Raw genomic sequence first — 21,341 nt, 5'->3', positions numbered from 1 at the left:
TTTTCCCCCCTATTTTGGGGGGGCAAAAATGGCTCTTTTGAGCATACAGGTTGCAGACCCCTGGGCTAAATTTGAATTAAAAATGAATGAATGAGAAACAGAGCGAGTGTTCACAGGACAGACGAATAAAGTGACCTGATCTAAGGTCAGAAGACATTTAAGAGGAGGGAGAGAAAAGGAGGAGGATGGATCAGAGGTCAACATTCTCCTGAACAGGGGATTGTAAGCAAGCATAAATTACACTTTATGTCATTCAAAAACTTCCTTTATTATAGCATCACTTTTTACCAGTTCAGATATTTAATATGTCATGTAAGTCAATTAAATTTAAATATATTCAGACTATAGAGCAGCTCATTACAGTGATCAGTTACACTATCTTAGGTTTACTGTGCTGTGCTTTGTCAAATATATCAACTGAACAAGACGGACACAGTTAACAGACAAATACACATCATCTACACAAACATTCCTAAGAAAACAGACAAAGTAATAGCTTTGGAAATATTTCAAAATACTTAAAAATCTACATCATGATTGATCAAGTCTTAAAGTCAGAATGATGACAAACACTGTAACAGGTGGAGGTGTCCAGGTTATTTACAACACATGGTGTTCATGCCATTTCATAATATAATACATGGGAATATAAAAAAAACAGGCATGTTGGAAACAATATGTAGAGTAAAACCCTCAATATTGTATCTTTTGCGGTGTGAAATATAACAGACAAAAGTGAAACACAATGACAGCAGTTTTACAACAGTTAGACAACTGCATCACACAGTCCTCGTGAAGGTAAATACAAAAATCAACCATCACGTCTGAGGTCATCACTGGTTATCAGAATTCTAGAATCAGTCATTGTCATGGCAACAGAGCAAACAACTTGATGAGGACTGATGCAGCTCCAAACTACTATATGGACCTTATGATAGAATTGTTCAAGACTGGAATGAGAACGTTAACAGCACTTTGGGACTTTGAAGTGATAATGAGTACTTCAACAGAATCATGGATTTACCACTTAAAGGACCAGTGTGTAGGATTTTGTGGCATCTAGCCATGAGGTTATAGATTGCAAACACCTTGTCTCACCCCACACCTCTCAGGGCCTGATTTACTAAAAAAAACGTGCAAACTTGATATCATCTGCAAACAAATGTCCTAACGGATCCACTAACTGTGCACACTGAGGATGACATCTTTCAAATGTGCAAGACATCGTGCACTGTCCAGTTAGTATGTTTACCTTCATTAAATGCAATATACTGGGAGGAGAAAATGCAAATGGGTTCATTTAGTACACGCACTGTGATTTACCAAGCCTGAAAATAATTTGCAGTGATTGTGACTGCACCTGTATTTAATACAGAAGGTGTTAGCGTTGAGCACAGATGGCTGCTGTTATTGTGGCGAGGAGGAGACAATCTGATTTATTCATTTCTCATGAGGTGTTTGGGGGAGGCATTTATTTTTATTTTCATTCAATAATCCTTAACACAGATAAACACTACGATTAAACATAAATATATTGTAGCCTATTTACAGACCTTTATTATGTCTTCTTATTTCCTTATTTTTGCCAACATTACATTTTGAACTGGGGGTTTTTGGCAGGTTGCTCATTGTTGCCCCCATTGGAAAGACAGACCTCAACACTGCCTGTCCCCTGTCTTCCATCCCTCTTGTCAGGGCTTTTATGTCAGACCAGATACAGGCTGACCAGCTGGTGTGTGTGATAATGACTTGAGTGTCCACCTGAGTGCTTAGACCACAGAGGACACATCTTGTACCTCCTCCACAATGGATTTATTAATTAATATTAAAATTAAGATAGTTGAAGAAGTTTTATTATAAGCCAATTTTTCTTTTGTTATTTATATGTTGCCATCTTCTCTTAATTTCATCTGTTGTTCTTTGCCTTTTGGAATTGAATTTCATTTTGCACTTGCAGTCATTCTGCTTTCCCTCCAAACTCCCCATGTAAAACATGCAAAGCCCTCATTTAAATCTCACTCCACACTGTTTGCACCTGTTGTCATTTATGCAATTATTCAAGGTTGATCACCCGCAAAACACACACCAACTAACGTGCAATATGTTGGAATGTTATGTTATGTTACAATTTAGCCCTCTTTATTAGGCATCTTAATAAATCAGGCCCTCAGTGTGTAGGCAAACCTGCGGAGGCCAAGAAACTTGCAAAAAAAGGCTTTGTACAGAGCCAGTCTGGTTTGTCTATTCTGGGCTAATGTAGAAACATGGTGGTGCAACATTGCGCCGGCAGCAGATATAAAGCCAAAACCCATACTACCATACTATTTAGTATTCTAGAAAAAGATTTGTTGTCCCAATACATAGAATGTCAAATGCAGTATGGCAAAAATACCAAGATGTTCTTCTTGATCAGTGTCCACAATCCTTTGTGCTGGGTGAATAAGCAAGTGGTGAGATATTATAAGGAAGTAGTATGTCTCAGTTGTATACTATGTATGTATACTTCATTTTACCATGAGGAAAACAAGAGTTGCTGGTCTACTGCTGCCTTGATCTGTTAGTTTGTGACTTCAGTGTCACACTCCAGTGTTCTGCCCCACTTCAAATAATCCAGACTATCCCTTTAAAGGTGGGATAAGCCATTCTGGAGAGAGCTGATTGCTCACCCACTTTGCGTTTGGGTGGGTTTTATTGCGTGGGCCAGACAGAGCAACCAACCAGACCTGCAACAATGAATCTATTAGTTGTCAAAGCTGAAATGAATTACCAACTATTTGGATAACTGATAAGTCCTTTGAGTACAATTTTTGAGACAATTTGATTTGTTTTAGTTGTTTTTCTTTTTTTTACTCCTCTGTGACAAGATATTTGATATTTGATGACATCTTGGGCTTTGGGAAACACTGATTGATATTATGAACAACTTATCTATTTATTGAAAATGAAAATACTTGTTAGTTGCAGCCCTACCACCAATCCAAAGTGTCTATATTTTTTAGTTGTCTGTATTTGACAACCTGGAAGATTCAACAAGAAGATTTAACAATCACCTGTCTTTCTCCAGAATCACTTACCCCACCTTTAAAAGTAGTAATAAACATTGATTTTAGCTTTTAGATAGTTTTGTAGTCTTTTTTTGGTTTCCTTATGGTCATGTATGTTATTTACTAGCATTAACCGCCACAAGATATTTAAAACATTTAAAATAAGAATATAACTTGTGTTTGCATTTGTAAAACTTACGGAAGACTTGGACATAAAATTTGTTTGACATTTTCTGTAAGAGGAGATATGGTTCATTTTTTCTTTTTTTTTTTGTTGTTGTTTTTCTTTTCTTCACATGATTTTATCAAAGTTTCCCCACATCAGTAACCACCTAAATACATTCAGAACAAACATCATTAAAGCATGTGAACTTCAAAAGAAAGCAGTTTCTCTTCTGAAAGTCCTTCATGAGGAAACACGCATCAAATGAGGCAGTGTTCATTTATCTGGCACGACCATCAGAGGCACTTCTGAGACAGTCTGTAACACTTTAGAATATTTAGGTGTTAATTTCACTTGAGCAGAGTAACAGAAGATGTTCCCCTCCAGCCTGGATGAACATCCTGGACTCTGCTGCCCTCCTCTGGTCAGCTCTATGAACTGCTGCTGAGTCGGCGTCGCAGCAGAGAGGCAGGCTTGGTCTCTGTGTCCTCTGTGTCACTTTCACATTGTCTCTGGAGAAAAGGACGGGTACAGTTGGACTGTAATCTGATGCACACTTCAGGGTCTCATGTACATTTGTGCAACTGTTTTTTGCAAAGCTTATAGTGACGATGTTTACATGCACAAAATGTTCCAGCATTTGCCCTTATTACAAACAACAATATTCCTGCTCAACTGTTGATGAAAATGATCATTCCACTAATAGAGGATTTGCACTGATGTCACATTCCCACCAGGACACGCCCCCTCAGTGGCATTTTTTCAACATTAGTCAATACAGTATATGACTCAAGGTCTGATTTTATGCAATCTAACATACCTGACACAAAATAGCAACCACTAATTCACATTTCAGCGGCTAGATTCCAGTTATTTTTGTGAATTGCAGTGATCCATTTGCTTCTTCTTTCTTTAGTTTTCAGGAGTTTGTAAAAAAGATCACTCCGATTTTTTGCTTCTTGGTCAATCAATCACACGACAGCTTTTTTTCATTTTTTTTTTTTTTGAGGCATTCAAGCTGAAAGTTAACATTGCCACTCAGTCATCCTTTTGCAACTTGGAGGGTGTGTGACTCTGCTTAATGTGACGTCACATGCATAGCTTCTATATTCCTGTTTACATGCAGCCATGCAGGCCAAATTAATTAAATTAACTTGAACACAGAACATTAATTAACATAAGATCCTTTCAGGAAATTTAAACATACAATGAAGTCATGCTGCAGTGCCTTGTGCATAATGTGCTCAGATGCTTCACCCTATTAGACATCTGACATCTATGTGCTTTTAATCAGGGCTGCGTTTCCAAGTTTTGATGTACCTTAGTGTTCTACGAAGGCTTCTAAGGTAAACCTGAGCAAAGGAACTTCTATTCCTACAAGTGTTTCCCAGGCTGTCCCTTAGCAGGTGCCCTAAACTGTCTTTTGCATGTATCAACTGATCACTTCTAAAGGCTCATAAATGACGTTTTAACGTAACAAGCGTTACCATAATCATTTTTCATCAATCTAATACTCCAACAAAGGAAGCTTTGACTACTAAAGATCATCTGCTTAATCTATATAAGAGTCCAGACAAGCGTTCCAATAAATATACAGCCTATAGCCTACAAAATATACAATATATGAACCAGGACATATAAGCCACAGTCTGGGACTTGTTGAAAGGTCAGAAAAAATGGTAGCGCTAAATGGGTGTTCATCTGTGTTCAGCTTTCAGGGTCAGTCTGGGATTCAGGCTACTATAGCCCGACCACACAATCAGAAAAGCCATGTCCTCAAAAAAAATCAACAGGTTTTCACAAATTGGATTAGTGTGATGGAGAGGTACTATATTTTATTTGATAACCTTCATGATAAGAATAGACAGATTCAATGAACGATTTATCATTATTTTGGTGACTGAATGAAAAGATTAAATTAAAGTTCATTTTAAATTAATGATGTAACTTGTGCCAGTAGCCTAGATGTGAATTATATGGCAACTGTCAATTTGAAAAGCACAATGTTGGTCTTATAAAGATAGAACTGTGACAGGATGAATGGAGTGCATCACTAAGAGACAGCTCACAAGTGGTTCAGGCTAACCTTCTAAATGTAAACCTTTCAGAAGGTATATCTTAGCTAAGGAGACTCTGGGAAACAGCCTGTAAGCTAAAGGGATAACTTAAGGTACAGCTTACGATGCATGTAGTGCTAAGGAGGCTCTGGGAAATGAGATCCAGACTGGTGTTTATGACCCTGGCGGTCTGACCAGTGGATTAACTGCTTGCAGTTTTAACTATGACTGCTCATCAAAACAAGTGGGTCATGTCAGCATCCCTGCTCTTTTATCCAAATTGCAGAATCTATCATTTAAAAAGCAATGTGCCAGAGGCAAGCACATCTGGCTCTTCAAGGGAATGTGAGATGACATGGTGCGCCCAAAACACACCTATAAAACATCCCTTTGTGTCTTACTCTGCACCCAGATTATGCACCATGTGGAGGTGGACACGCCCAAAATGCACTTGTGCCAATCACTTTAGACTAAATATGGACCCCTTTTTTATATGAAATGTATAAGTTGAATGACATCAGTGGTCTCACCTGTAGTGGATCTGGATCTGAGCTGCCCTTCAGCAGTGACAACTGGACCAACCGGTTACACATCCACACCATGTTGTAGGACATCTAGAGGAGGGCAAAGAGGTGAAGAAAGAAGGTTTTATTGAAAGTTCAACCAACTTGAATACTAGAATGTACACTGGATGTGGCAGAAGTAGAACAATCAGCACAGCAGTCAGACACTCTCACTCTGATGACATCAAATGTTGCTTATGCATTTACTGATCAGTATTAATGATATACTTTTTAAAATATATTTAATATATCAGAGTAATATATATATATGATTACTTCTTCAAACGCTGCAGGTCACAGAATCTAGTCGGTAACCAATTACAACGTAACACCAACCTGCAGCCCCTCATATCTCCAAAATATGTTGCAGCAAACTTTCCAAACAGACATTATTTGGATAAACTGTCTCCCTCTCCCTCATGCCCAGGGGTCCGTTCAGTGATCCATCCATGTTTGAGTCAGCCTCTGATCTTTGTTGCATGTTGTTTCTAATTTCCTGTTATCTCTCTAATAAAGGCCTGAAATACCCCAAAATATACTAACTTACATACTTTGAATAACATTATTTGGTATCCAGACTCACCTTCCATTTCCTTCTCGCGTTGAACTTCTTAAAGTTCTTCATATTGATTGAGGATCGATTCCTCTTGGCCACCTGTTTGCGTGTGATGGGCTGAAACAGATGACAACATTTGGACTCATTAACAGAAACAACAAGCAGCATGAAGCAGTGAACTACTGAAGCATCTCTGTGGCTTTAAAATGGTAGAAAACTTATAGTAACCTTAATCCATGGATGAAGTAGACACTCCTCAGCTGTCATTCTCTCACTGAAACACACATCATGACAACACATCAGGACAGCAGTAAGAAGGAATAAGTAATCATCTTGTGTTAGTCCTGCAAACTCACAGAGGACGGGGAGAAAACACAAGAATAAGAACAGAAAACAGGATCATTCTTTTTAAATGACATATCAGACAGTGTGCCAAGGCACACAGGTGTGTACTGCATTATTATTGCAATATACAGCTAAACAGAAAGTTATGAATGAATTAATTCACAATTCACTTTTCTGTTCACATGGTTTGGGGAAGGTGGGAATGATTGATGCCTACTACCACCCCACCTGCTCTACACCAACTCTTATTGGCTTGTCAGCTACTCGTTGGTTAGGTTGGTTAAAGAGGCTATTTTGTGTGGATGAAACAATGAATCAGCAGCTGTATCACAATATGAATTATACTATGTTATAATAATCTCTCACTGTAACTTCTTCTGAAGCCACTGTCACACAGTGATCTTAATAATGATACTACAATATGAATATTATCTTATTATTTTGATAATAATAATATATTGTTACTTTTCAGGGAATGAAAAAACCCTCTGTCTTGAAACTAACTAAATGCTGCTTAGTCAAAGTTAGTAGCTCTTTTTCATACTTCTCAACAGTTAAATATTTGTCAAATTCACAGACATAAGGAGTGAACAATAGCATTGATTTATGAAAAAAAAAGAAAAATGTCAAAATATGGACACACAAAAATTGTGCCCGACAGCAGTGATATGTGAATGATTTACTTTTACATATATATATATATATATATATATATATATATATATATATATATGTATATATACATATATATATACATATATATCAGACTCCTCTCCCCTTCCTGCCTCATGTTTTTGCATCTTGAACATATCTGAAAATCCCAAAACAAATTTTAGAAATTTTTTTTATATCTCTTCATCTAGTCTGAGAATCTTAGACTTATGACTTTATAACCTTAATCACAATTTGTTGTTGTTGTTTTTTTGTTTCTTTTGATTTAGGTTAGGTTTGTGTACACAGTTACTTTACAGCCACTTTTTTTCCCTTTTTGTTTATACCAACCTCCTTATCATGCCATTAGTCATTATTTGATTTTTTTAAAACAGCACTTATATTCAGTACTTAGACTCTGTGCAGTGCCAATAAAGGAACTCTAATCTAATCCAAATAACTAACATACACTAATCCCTGACTCTCACCACACCCTGCAGCCAAAGTGACCTGACGAGTTGCATTACTGCTTGTCATGGCAACTCACCCTCCCTCTTTATACTCACACACACTCAGGCAGACACACACCACTTTCAGCAACAAACTTTTGACCCATACTATGCTGCTAATGGCACCACTCCTGTTGCCATTTTTATGTAAAGGGACCATACAAAAAATCATCAGAACTGAGTAATGTTATGATTTTGGTTTTGATTAATTTTAGTTTGTGTTTCATTCTTCCTGTCCACAGTAACCTGAGGGAAAATCCTCATTTGGTTTGGTTGTCTGAAGGTGATGCTGAGTTGTCTCTATAATGGAGACATTTTAGTTTTGGTATAACTGGCAGCCAAGACAATACAGTTGGGTGTGGTCTCCAACAGCAGTACAATAACAGCACTGTTCTGTTCACACAAGATGCATTTAGCAGCAGAGAAAGGCCCTGTCACTGTCACAGTTCTGACTGGTTTACTCCACTCAATTGTAATTATTCTAATCAGGAATTTATGTTGAATTATCCTTGATAAGTTCTGTACATACGTGGGATTCTTCACCAAGAGTTTCTCGATGAAGTCTTTGGCCATTGAACTGGTGGTGCTGAAATACCGTTCATCAAACTCGTATTTCATGGCAATGACGTTCCTCAGAGTCTCTTCATTAGTGTCACCTTGGAATGGAGACATACCGCTCAATCTGAGGACAGAGACACAACTCGACAATGAGAATGAGACTACAGTCTGTCCACATCTCAACCCAGCAAAACCAACAAGTGGTCACTGCTGTGGCTCAATTCACAGAGTGTGAGACAGTGACAGACAGCACGTTTCTATACAAGAACAACATATTTAATAAATCAGACCAGCACATACACATATCAACTAAATGTCATGGCTGCATCCCCTTTTGGGGGACAGAAAACCAAAGATCCTACAGATGTTGATACAGTTAGACGTGTTTGGATTACAGGTTTGACAAGCATGTATGGATTCATGTCATATTAAATAAACCTGTGTTTTATAGACATGTCTGTAGGGCTGCAACTAACAATTACTCCCATTGTCAATTAATCTATTGATTATTTTCACAATTAATAAATTAAATAATCCTGTTAAAACCTTGTTAGTTGAAAATTGTATATGTCCATGTGCACCACGTTTGTACCTATTGTCAAGTCTTTCCTGTAATGATTATTTTTGTTATCTAGCAATTTGTCTGCCATTTTCTCTATGAATTAATTACTAGTTTGGTTAGTTAGAAGTATATTAGAAGGCATTATAAACATTTGCACCATGTCAATACAGAATAACATGGATACACATACTGTATGTGTTTCATTCAACATAAAATACAGTTCAGATTGTGATTATTTAAAATAAGACATAATAAAACATATGAAATAAAAGTAATAAAAAAGATAAAATTGGCCTAATATAAAACATAAAAAGACACAATAATAAGCTCAGTCTGGGAGGGGAATATAATAGACCTCTATGATTACTTGTGGGAAGGAAATGGTTTGTATAAATAAGTAATGATTACTAAGTCTAGTAACAAAATAAATGCAGGTTATAATGACTTTGTAAAAACAAATAAATAATGTTTTTTGTCTCAATGAATCTGAAAACTTTTCACTGAACCTGAGTAGAACTAAACCTTATAGGAGCAATATGTAACCACACTCATGAAATGAGTACAGCAGACCAAATAGCAAGTTAAAGCAATAGACTGTGTATTAAATAGGTTGTAATCCTGTTTCGTATATGATCAATGGTTGAAGCAAGTTGTTTCCCCTCACCTCCTCCTCTGCAGACACTGCAGAGGCAGGCAGGCTGCAGGAGCTCTGCAGGATGCACACAACCTCAAAAACTGAAAATAACAAGTGACAAGTCCTCCACTGTAAGTTGATCAGCTGTTTATAACAGTAAAGTTATTCTGAAAACAAAAGTTTCAGTGTTGGCAGTTCAGTGGCTGCCTGTCTCACTGTCAACCTACTTACTTACTATAGTAATACATATTACAATTTTTCCTTAGGGGCTAGATGCTGCTTTATGTTGGTTTACTAGGTATCTTCAGGCAGGTGTGTCAATAAATAACAAAACCTCTTCAAGACAACAGTTTGGTTTAATTCAGACTGAGATTAGTTACAGTCTGACACTGCTGCACTGTAACGTAATGACTGAACTCCAGCAGCCTCTCACTCCAGCTAATGTTGCTCCCAGCAACATTACTGTTTCTCTCATTACGTGAAACTGTGACTTTCTTCCAAAAGGGGTCGCAGCCTTGGCAACTGGTTAGATGACATATTGCTGATCTGATGAATGCCTACAGGCACTCACATGCCCGCCAACAAACACATACAACTTACAGTATGTAGGTGATGACTCCGATGCTCCTGCAGGAGAAACAAACAGAAGACAAAGACAGTCACATGCTGAAGTTTAAACTTTTTCCTACCAGATAACAAACTGCACATTCCATGGTCACTCAGTGTCATACTGTAGGCTGTGTTACTCTGTTTCTGTTTCAGATTGAGGCTCATGATAACTCAGGTATTGTGGCGTGATCTGGCCTCAGACAGGCTCTAACATGTCACATACATACTTAAAGAGAATGCTCACCACATATCTGCTGCTGTGTTCAGGGGCTCGTTGTTGATCACCTCAGGGGCTGAGAGAGACAGAGACAGGGGGAGAGAGAAATAGGACAATATGTCATGAAGTAAACTATAGTACTGTATTTAAAGGAGAGTGAAGATGGACATTCCTTAAAAATGTTTTGAAATGCAAAAATATACAAAAATAAAACACCTTTTTATATCATTTTTTGTCTTGTTATGACTTTTGCAACGTTTATTCACAGCATTTTGTCCATCTTGTAACTTTTTTTATGTCATTTTCGTCTTGTAACATCTTGTTACATTAGGCTTTTTTCTCACTTATTACGTTTTTAACATCACTTTCATCTGACGGTGTTTTTTTCTTACGGTGTTTTCATCTGATTGCATCTGTAGTGGCTATTTGTCAAAAAAGAGTCTCTTAAAAAAAAATATCAAACTTACATCAAAAGGCCACTGACGCACCATTTAGTTAGGTTGGACTCAAGAAGAATGTTTCCAATGGCAAGATCCATGTTTAAGATTAGTCATATCCAAGTCAAAGCAAACATACATGGTGCTTTTCATTACAGTGAATTCTAACTCCTCATCTCCTCTGTCCTCCGCTGACCCCGACATCGTTTCTTCTCTGCCATCATGAAGGATCTATCAATTGCTTAAATGCACCTGAAGCAGATGAGAAGTGAGAAGAGAGGAGGCTTCTGGAGGAGCTCAGAGTGAGGACACACCGTGTATCCTACACCGAAGTTTTTTATCAAGAGGAGTGATGTTGATTGGACAGTTTCTGTGATTGTCATCCTGCATCATCAGGATCCACACAGTGAAGACAAATTCTGACTGACAGAAGTTTCTGCAGCATTTGAATGATTGTGATGTGAATATTTATGTCCTTCAGTGTCACAAAGAGCTCATGAAGAAATAACTGATTATGAGCATTATTAGTGGACTGAAAATCACCACATATTCTGAATAATGCCATAATCAGGTAGAAACGGGATGGAAAGGTGTCTGGTAGAGTGATGATTCAGGGATTATTACTGTGGGATCACTGTCACACACTCTTTAATGGACTAACCAGGGAAAAACCTGCAGTGGTGTGTTTACTTTATAGTGTCATGTACAGGGATCTACAGATAATAAAATAAAACACTGTTACATGATGAGATGTGATATAATGCACCATCATGTGTCGGCATCAAATACATCAGTATCCTCAATAAACAAATAGCACTGATAACGTATTAAATGATGAATAAACTCAACATAAGAAAGAATACTACTAATAATCAGACATTTCAAACAGTTTACAGATCAGATCTACATGAGGGCTGTCAGGTGTTAGAATTGTTTCTGTGGACGTTTGCACCAGTCAGTCTGACAGCTGATACAGCTGTTACCAGCTCATCATCACTAACTAAATTCAGACTGACTAAAAGGAACTGAGGATTTTTCATTTCACAACTTCGTCTCCTCTGTCCTCGCGTCTCTTCCCCGCATGTCTCTCTCATGTCCTCACTGGGTGGAGCTAAGACGCAAAGAGAGGAAGCGAGTGGAGAAGACGAGGAGATGGATTTATTGAATGAAAAGCACACGTGTTCTTCCTTAAATGCTGCCTCTCTCTTGGCTCTGGTAAAGAACCACATCCCTTCCTGGTGCATGACAGGACTGGATTATCTATATTTCTCTAGATTATATGTAAAATCTTCTCAACTGATCTGCAGATGATCGGTTCATGTTAAAGCCTACCTGGTCTGGATGTATTATTGTTACTCAGTCAGTTTGACAATGCTTTAATGAGTGTCTCCAATAATGTATGTCTGTAACTGAGTTGGTGTTCCTTCCCCTCTCCCACTTCAACTCAAACTCTTTGAAAATCTAACTTGCAGTTCTTTGATTTAGTTGTACATGCAGCTTTTAATGCATGTTTATGAATTATTTAATTTGCTCAGAAATCTCACAGATAGATATCTAAAAGCTAAAAGCCCAAATAAAAATGTGCTGAATGAAGGACTCTCCCTCCTCACCAATGTACTGTGGGGTGCCACTTGTGCTCTTGTACTCCTCCCCCTGATGAAAATGGTGGGCCAGGCCAAAGTCGATGAGTTTGATGTTCGGTGACACTTTATCTGACAGCATGATGTTTTCCGGCTAAATAGAGACAATAATGGTAGAAGCATACTTTAGATTTTAATGTCATTTTCCAAAATAAAAAGTTGACAGTTGTCTTTCAAAGCATGAACAACAAGCAGAGAAGAGGTTCTGGTCAGTTTCCTGGTACCTTGAGGTCAAAGTGTGCGATGTTCTTGCTGTGCATGAATCCCAGCCCCTCCAGGATCTGCTTCATGAACTCAATAGCCTCACTCTCCAGCAGGTTCTCCTTCGTAGCAATGAAGTCAAACAGCTCCCCTCCACTGACACTGAAATATCAAACACAAGTGTGTGTTACTGTGAACTGCTTCTCTCACTTTGTCCACCCACTGTACAGGCCATGGACAAGGCAGCAAATACCTGACAGAATAACAGTAGGGTATTTCTATGATTTCCGGTTCATTTGTGGCATACCCCTTTAGTTGTGACAAGCAAACAGAAGTGTAACAAACGTATCTGACTCAGTAAGAACATGGTCAGCATTCTTCTGCTCAAAAGTGGTTAAAACCAGCTGGCTGGCTGTACATTTCTTATTTTTATTTACATGAACTATTATGAAAAATAGACATTATTGACTTAAATGAATAGTACTGAATGAATAATGTAAAATATAAGACTGAAGAATATTATCCATACAGTACTCATTAATCAGAAGTATATTATCCATACAAAACTCATGAGAAGGGCCAGTCGGGAGGCCATCGATTGTATCATTATTTGAGACATGGCTTTTATTTGACTACAGGCCTTTATTTGAGGAAATACAGTAATATCAGTCTCAGTCGTGGAGGAGTTTGCATGAAATATGAATTATTCTCTAACCAAGGGTGATGACCAAGAAACAAACCTCTACTGAATGCACACAGATGGAATTAATATTGACGTTATCATCCAGCTTTCAGAGAGATACCAAGGAGTTCAAAGCTGCACACCATAACTTATACTTTAGAAGAATAAAAGATGACCATTCTGTGCTCCTGAAGTCGAGCACAGGGGCCAGCAGGAACCTATCAATGTGAAATTCTAAACTATGCTGACTGGACAAACATACACAGAGTGGTGGAAATTAAGTCGTACAATTTTGAGGTACTTGTACTTTACTTGTGTAAATCCAGTTCACGCCACTTTATATTATTCATCTACATTTCAGAGACAAGTTGAACTATTTACATAACTATTCACATTTATTTAACTGCTACATTTACCAGTTACTTTGATTTTACATACAAAACATATGATTAATATATTAAATATGATATATTATTATAAATTTAAGATCTTGCATATCCAGGTGTGATAAACATTGAAGTAAAGTAAATTATCAGAGTAGTTCTTGCTCCCTTACATCAGCCTCAATCCTGCAACTTGTGCACAACAATCTGCAAGAAACCAGTGGTTTTAGTAGCAATTGTAAGACTCACTCAAACCAGACATGTAGCCCATTTCCTGACTGGTCTAAGAAGACATATATAAATAGAGTGGCTGAAACACAGCAGACCAGACAGACTCACATGTTAGAAATGCTCTGTCTAGTTAAAGTGAGGGGTGGAACCTGGGTAGAGCATGCAGGAAGAGGTGGAGCAGTCATCTGTAATACACTGTTGTCACTATTATTGTTAGGGCTGTCTGCAAATAGTTGATGATTCAAGCCTTCAGTTGAGAAGACTGCATTTTATCATTCAAATGAATGCACTTCAGTTTTTTAGCTGCATCATGGTACACAGAGCGATGCAGGAGTCTCAGATGCTCAGAATCTGACTTTATTCACCAAGTACAAGTGTACAAGGAATTTGTTTTGGAGCAGCAAAGACAAGGACTTAAATAGCAGTAAAACAGAAAAACAAGACTAGATAAATGAAAAAACAAAAAACAGTCCCTGTCCATACATGCACTCCAAACCTGAACTTATCTAGACATTACCCAGAGGAACTGTGTGTGAGAATGCAGATGTCTGAATCAGTTGGAATGGACTCCATAGTGCTGGGCGATATGAAGATACATATCGTGGGGAGGATAGAAAAGTGTATATCGTGCCATTTCTCTTCTATTGTTTCTATCGTCTCTAACCTAATTTTATCAATTATTACAACAAAAATATCATTAAATAGCCTGCGATGATTGTGAGTGTGAGTGTGAGTGTTGTCTTGTCACTATGCATACTCTAAGTTTATATAAGTGAAAATAAAGAAGAATAAAAAAATGATTTTTCGCAAAGAAACTCTGTCTTGTGGTTTTGCGACATGATGCTGCTTTACGTTCTTTGTTCCTTACGCGGGTTTGTGACATGCTTTACGTTACTTAACTCATGAGTGCTGAATGATGGACACGCAACAGGTTGGAGTTTCACGCCCGGAGTCGCAATAGACAGAGACAGCTGCGCAAGCAGCCCAAGAAGAAGCACTTTTACCGAAAAGAGGGGGTACGTTTGTGATTTGGTTACATTTTGGGTTCAAGAGGTCCGACACGGAGCAGAAGATGGCCATATGCAAACTATGCTACAAGACTATTCCCGTGCCTGATGCCAACACAACAAACTTCTTCTATCACCTAAAGAAGGTCCACGAAAAAGAATATATAAGAATCCAAAAAATCCGAGCTAAACCAAGTTGTGGAACAGCGGGGGCAAGTTGCGAAAAGAAAAACTATAGCCAGCCGAAGATAAAGCAGTCTTTTGCACAAGGCACGCCATATGAGAAAACGTCCCAGCGCCATAAACAAATCACATGTGCCATCTCGCGTTACATTTGTAAAGGCATGGCTCCCGTGTATGTAGTTGAGAAGGACAGCTTTCGAGACCTCGTCAAAGTCCTTGATCCGAGGTACGTTATGCTCGGTCGTAAGCACTTCAGTAAAGTTGAGTTGCCTCGCTTATATGACGCATGCCGGGCCAAAGTAGAGAAGGATGTTTGCAGTGTGGTGCATTATGCCTTGACTACTGACCTGTGGACGAGCAGAGCTATGCAGCCCTACATGAGTGTAACCATCCATTTCATCAGCAAAGACCGGACCCTCTGCGCTCGCTGTTTACAGACTGTGTACTTTCCAGATGACCACACAGGAGTCATGATAGCCCAAGGTATGAGTCTGCCATTGCTACATATTTATTTTATTTATAATACATGATACATTTATATTGCTGCACTAAAATGTATGTTTCTCATTTGTGACAGTTCAGTTAAATGTCACTTCAAAATAAAGTTGGAGAAAAGTAAGCAATGAAATTTTTGTCAAACTTTTCAGAGAATAACTGAAAACATACTTTATTGTGGTATATTGTGATATATATCGTTATCGTGATATAAAATAATCCATATTGTGATATATGATTTTTTCCATATCGCCCAGCACTAAAACTCCAACTGCTGCTCCCAAAATGTCTGGTTAACATTTTGTAACTCAGAATCATGTCATTAGTTTCATTATGATGGAGAATCAGACAGCTCATCTCCAGCATCATCAGTCCTCAGATCAAATACATGTATGCTGGCTCAATTTTCCTGTCAGTGGCACTGACTGAGACACTGAGCTGGAGCTGGTCCCTGGGTGTTGCACAGCACCATGAGTTTTATGGGTTATTTAGCCTAAATGTAGAAACTGAACCTCACTGAATAAATGTACTCTGTATGATAAGAAGTTGATCTTTACTGTCATTATTTGAAATCTGGTACGCTCACATCCCTCTGTGGCAGGGCCACTGCTGGCCATGTAGGTACCATAGCATAAAGACAAATCTAGTTACGACAATAATAGCTGTCTAGTCTTCAAAAATAGAAATAGACTTTTGTTTTGAATGCATACGATGCCTGACGTCTAAAAGAATTTGGACCCTATACAAAAAAAATCTGAAGTAACATTATTAGATACTACATCAGTAATGTGATTACTTTAAGTTAACTGTTGTCTCTGAGGTGTTATGCAGCTGCCCGCCACTAGTCAGGGCTGGAGCACTGTCAGATGGTAGCTCCTCTCACCCAGCATGACCCAACCCCAGATGTTGTTATCAGCAAAGTTTGTCAGTTGACAGTTCGTAAAACCAGCACAGTTCGGCAGTGTTTTCATCAAGAAAATGAAAATAAGGTTGAATGTAGGCTGTGACATAATAAACTGGTGTAAAACCACTCAACTGGAGCAGCATGTGACCACATTCAGCACAGACACAGACATTAACCTGCAAGCAGAGCAGCTGCTGCTGCTAGCACTGCTAATGCTAGCCTCACTGTGTGGAAGCTAACGTCAGATCCTTCTCAGTCTGAAAAGGTGAAGCATTTAGTGAGCTTCCGTCACGTTTTGTAGGTTAATGTGCAATGTTTGTATTGTGTGGTGCAAAGAGCCACACATTTCAGCAGCATTTAAATGTGATTTGGTGATTGTAGTCTGTGATTAATGGACTCAAATGGCTCTTAATACACAGTATTGAGTGTCTAGTGTCTAGTCTAAATTAAAATTTGCATTTAGACAAGAGGGAAACTAGTCACCAGGAATATCCCTAACACAGTGTGTGATGTAGGTAGCAGTGGCACTGCATTCAGGGAAATATCTGTTTAATATCTGATTCCTCATCCATCTGTCTGCTAGGAAACCTCTTATCAGTTGAAATGCCACTGAAATATGAATAATCTATACTGGTCGCCTTGACAACCACTAAGAAAACAATACTCCTAAACTGGAAAAATCTGAAATAACATTTCTACATCCCAATGGCGTCTACTGTCTGATCACATCTCACACACAAGACACACAGCATGAAAAAACAACCAAATAGATTCTTTTCACAGTCACTGGACCCCATTTACCAATAAGATCTGCCAAACACTAACTAGCACACATACACACACACACACACACAGACACATCCTCACCCCCACCTCCCCCCACTGCTGATGACATCAGTGCTCCCATCCCCCAGCCCACTACTTCAGCTGTAGTACAGACAGACATCAGGCTCTGTCAGGACCTCCATACTTCATTAACTAACACCTCCAAATATCAGTTATTAACTATTTATTCACTTATGTATCTATCCATTTGTATTTTATTTTTTCTTTAATAAATGTGTAATTATTATTATTATTGTTGTTGATTAGTATTTGTATTATATTTAACTTTTATCATTCAGTGCACACATACTATATAAAAAATTGACAATGTTAATATCTATACTAGATTTCTTGAAGATATTTATGTGTTGTGTAAAGTTTTGCACATCATAATTTATTATTCAGTTATTAATTTATTTATGTTTTTGTGTCTATGTGTCAGCCCTGTGATGAACTGGTGACTTGTCCAGGATGAACCCCGCCTCTCGCCCAATGTCAGCTGGGATAGGCTCCAGCAGCCCGCGACCCTTACGGAAGCGGTTACAGAAAATGAATGAATGAATGAATGAATGAGTTATGTTTTGTTTTGTTTGTTTTTGCCTGCCCTTGTGTATTTTGTATATTTTTTTCATATATTTTGTGTATTGTTGTATCTGTAAAATCACTAGTGTATTGTTTTCGGAGTAATTAAAAAAAGAAAGAAAGAAAGAAAGAAAAAGAAATATCTCTTTATTTAGCAGATTTTCTTCAAAGATTGAGAATGGCTTGAATATTTGGTAAACAGGACACATTTTGCTTTTTTAAAAAGTGAAGCAGAAGGTTCGGTTCCCATCCCCACCAAAATAACTTCTGACCAGGTTAAGTGCCAACACACTGCAGTATTATAAATGGCACATCAAATTTTGGATTGCTGCAGTTTCTTTATTGCTGCAATTAATAATATTTCATTTTCACATTTATGACAGTACTGTCATAGAAATGTAACATTTCAGGTAACATTAAGCTGCCTGACCCTCAGGTTAGTTTAGGGCTGACCTGCTATTGTTGGACATGAGAGAATTGTGAGCCTGTTTGTCAAAAACTAATGTAATTAAAAACATTTTCTCATAAAATGTAATGTTAAATATAATGTCTGCATATGTGCCAGTCACAGGATTTACTGACATAACTAAACAGAGCACAGACATCATTCATGAAAGGGATAAGTTGTAGTTGACCAATCAGAATCAAGTATTTGTTATGAGGAACGCTCGTGTGCATTTCCTGCCAAAAATTTAAAATGTCTGCTGTGAGAAACGTCTGATTCTCACATCTTCAGATGCTACCACTGACCAACTGACAGATGCAGATACACACTGGATTAGTTCTCGAAAACATGACAACAAACTACAATCCCAGGAAGAATTTAAACACACACATACAAACTCTTGTCAACTCACAGCTCCAGAATGAGCACCACCTCGGCTCGGCTCTCGAAAACATCTTTGAGAGCCACGATATTTGGATGTTGAACAGCCCCCAGGATCTCCACCTCCTGCTCCACGCTGCTCCTCTCCAGGCCCAGACGGCTGCATGCGCTCTTCCGGATCTTCAGGAACTTGGCTGCCCAGAAGGTCCCGGTGGCCCTCTCACACACCTGTCGAACCTGACCAAAGTGCCCACTGGATGGACGGGACGAGAGCAGAATTCACAGTGAACACCAAGTTCTGAATGCAAAAAGAATGTGTTGTTTGGACAGTTTGGAAGTTTGGTTGATTGTTTTAGTTGAGGCAAAAGCTGCTCTGGCACTAATGGAAAATCTCACAGTTATGACACAGTCAGAGATATGATATTTTACTGTTCTTTTAATAGGAAGACGGGTGATCAAGTCAAAAATACAGGAGGGCAAACGAGAGGCTGACTTTTTGTCAGGAATTCCGTGGGACACAAGAATCCCGTGGGATAGGAGTGAGTTTCACTATTCATTACTGGATTGGGATGGGACAGGAAAAAAGTCACCAGGAGAGGACAGGAGCAGCGACGATAACAACAATAGGTCAGTTTTTGATATATAAAAACATGCATGATGACGTATGTGGATGGGAGCAGGAAAGGACGTTTTTTTACTCTGTCATGGGAGTGGGATGGGACAGGAGTATTTTTATGGGAGTAGTGAAATTACACTCCTTTGTCAGCCTCTAGAGCAAACGTGATTAAGTGCATGATGTCGTCGGCTAGTCACAATAAAGGTGTTCACAAAACAGCCAATCACAGCAAAAGGGGGGGAGGGGGGTTACGACAGCCAATCACAGCAAAGGCAGTTTTTCCAACAGCCAATCACAGCACAGGTTTTTTTACAACAGCCAATCACAACAAAGGCAGTTTTTCTAACAGCCAATCACAGCGCAGGGGATTTTTACACCAGCCAATCACTGTGCAGGTGTTTTTTTACACCAGCCAATCATAGCACGGGTGGTTTTTTATAACTGCCAATCAGGAAAACAGGAGAGATTTACAACAGCCAATCACAATGCAGGGGGATTTTATAGTATCCAATCACAGCACAGGTGTTTTTTACAACAGCCAGTCACAGCATAGGTGTTTTGTACAACAACCAATCACAGCACATGAGGGTTTTACAACATCACAAAACAGGGGAGAATTACAACAGCCAATCACAAAACAGGTGATTTTTATAACAACCAATCACAACACAGGGGGGATTACAACAGCCAATCACAACATTGTGGGTTTCTAAAACAACCAATCACAAAGTGGGTGGTTTGTAGAATATGACACACCCACTCCAATTCTTAATCCAGGTCAAGGAAAACCTGCTACCTCTAGCTGGGAACCAACTTTTCAGGGTCCAAACCAATTAACTGTAAACATAACTCAGCATTTCTATGTTGGTGGAAAAGGTGGAACAGGATGACTGTAAAAAACTGTTTGTTGCTGGCTTCATTTAGTTATTAAATTGATGACTTTTTGCAATCATTTTACTCATTCATTTCTTAACCATGCACAGTTTAGTTATCTGTTATTTTACCATAAATCCCAGAGACCTGCTGAGATAAGTGAACATCCTCAAATTAAAACTGAAAATGTACAGTACAGAGGAGAGTACAGACACTACACTGTTTGATACTGGTAGAGGTTAAAAACTCATCTTTACCTTCCTAGAACTTCCCCGATCTCATAGAAGTCAGCCACATTTTCAGGCTTGAAGACTGCCATGTTGATTTGCTTCACTTCGATCCCTCTGGTCCTTTGTCAGTCCATTCCAGGCAATTTAACATGATCCTCCAAACTCAACACACACTAAAGCTGGACCTGGGAATGAACAACAGATGACAGAAGTGACATATCACACAGAATATGGTGTTCTCTCCATACATCTATGTATATCTTTTGATGTACACATTGTGAGCAGTTCCATTTCAGAACAGGGAATGAATTTGTACCTTCTCTAAACCAAGATGAACCAGTTTAAGGCCAGCCTTTATGTGGAATAGAAAGGTCTCTAGATGACATCACCAGTTTCTACAGAAGCCAAGATCACACGTGGGTGTAGCATTTCCTCATTTCAGATTCTACTGCTGGGCTGTCCACCTGAGGATTTTTATACTGACTGTAATAACTTGTCATCTTTATCTGTCCAACCCACTCTTCAATACATTGATAATCTCTTTGAATTGTTACATATTTTCTACTTCAGTGATCACCTTCTAGAAATAAGCAAAAAGAGTTTTGTCCTTACATGTTGTGTCCATTCCTCTCGTTACACAAGTTAATTCTTTTATCACAACACTCCCCACCTCAGACTGAAGTATGACATCAGCTTTATGCAACCAACTTCCTTCTATATACCTGACTTCCCCTCATGATACATTATGAAAGGACGTG

General features: G+C 38.5%; 1 protein-coding gene across 1 annotated transcript in view; it reads right to left on the bottom strand.

The window, feature by feature from the left end:
* Positions 1 to 3,353: 3,353 nt before the first annotated feature.
* The window catches only part of LOC146312589 (death-associated protein kinase 2), a 29,599-nt gene continuing 11,611 nt past the window's right edge, over positions 3,354 to 21,341 (bottom strand). Inside the window, exons 2-12 of the mRNA XM_084738729.1 lie at positions 20,611 to 20,768; positions 18,896 to 19,117; positions 12,770 to 12,908; positions 12,516 to 12,639; positions 10,496 to 10,544; positions 10,243 to 10,269; positions 8,418 to 8,570; positions 6,612 to 6,657; positions 6,411 to 6,500; positions 5,795 to 5,878; positions 3,354 to 3,719 (exon numbers count right to left, since the gene is read on the bottom strand). Coding sequence (XP_084594855.1) covers positions 3,639 to 3,719; positions 5,795 to 5,878; positions 6,411 to 6,500; positions 6,612 to 6,657; positions 8,418 to 8,570; positions 10,243 to 10,269; positions 10,496 to 10,544; positions 12,516 to 12,639; positions 12,770 to 12,908; positions 18,896 to 19,117; positions 20,611 to 20,672 — 1,077 coding nt within the window. The 5' untranslated portion in view covers positions 20,673 to 20,768 and the 3' untranslated portion in view covers positions 3,354 to 3,638. The remainder of the gene's footprint in view (positions 3,720 to 5,794; positions 5,879 to 6,410; positions 6,501 to 6,611; positions 6,658 to 8,417; positions 8,571 to 10,242; positions 10,270 to 10,495; positions 10,545 to 12,515; positions 12,640 to 12,769; positions 12,909 to 18,895; positions 19,118 to 20,610; positions 20,769 to 21,341) is intronic.

The sequence above is a fragment of the Lutjanus erythropterus genome, chromosome 16 (genome assembly GCF_056507025.1).
Source record: "Lutjanus erythropterus isolate fLutEry1 chromosome 16, fLutEry1.hap2, whole genome shotgun sequence".
Classification (NCBI taxonomy): Eukaryota; Metazoa; Chordata; class Actinopteri; order Lutjaniformes; family Lutjanidae; genus Lutjanus; species Lutjanus erythropterus.
Note: the sequence above shows the minus strand (reverse complement) of the source record. Positions and strands in the feature narration are given on the sequence as shown.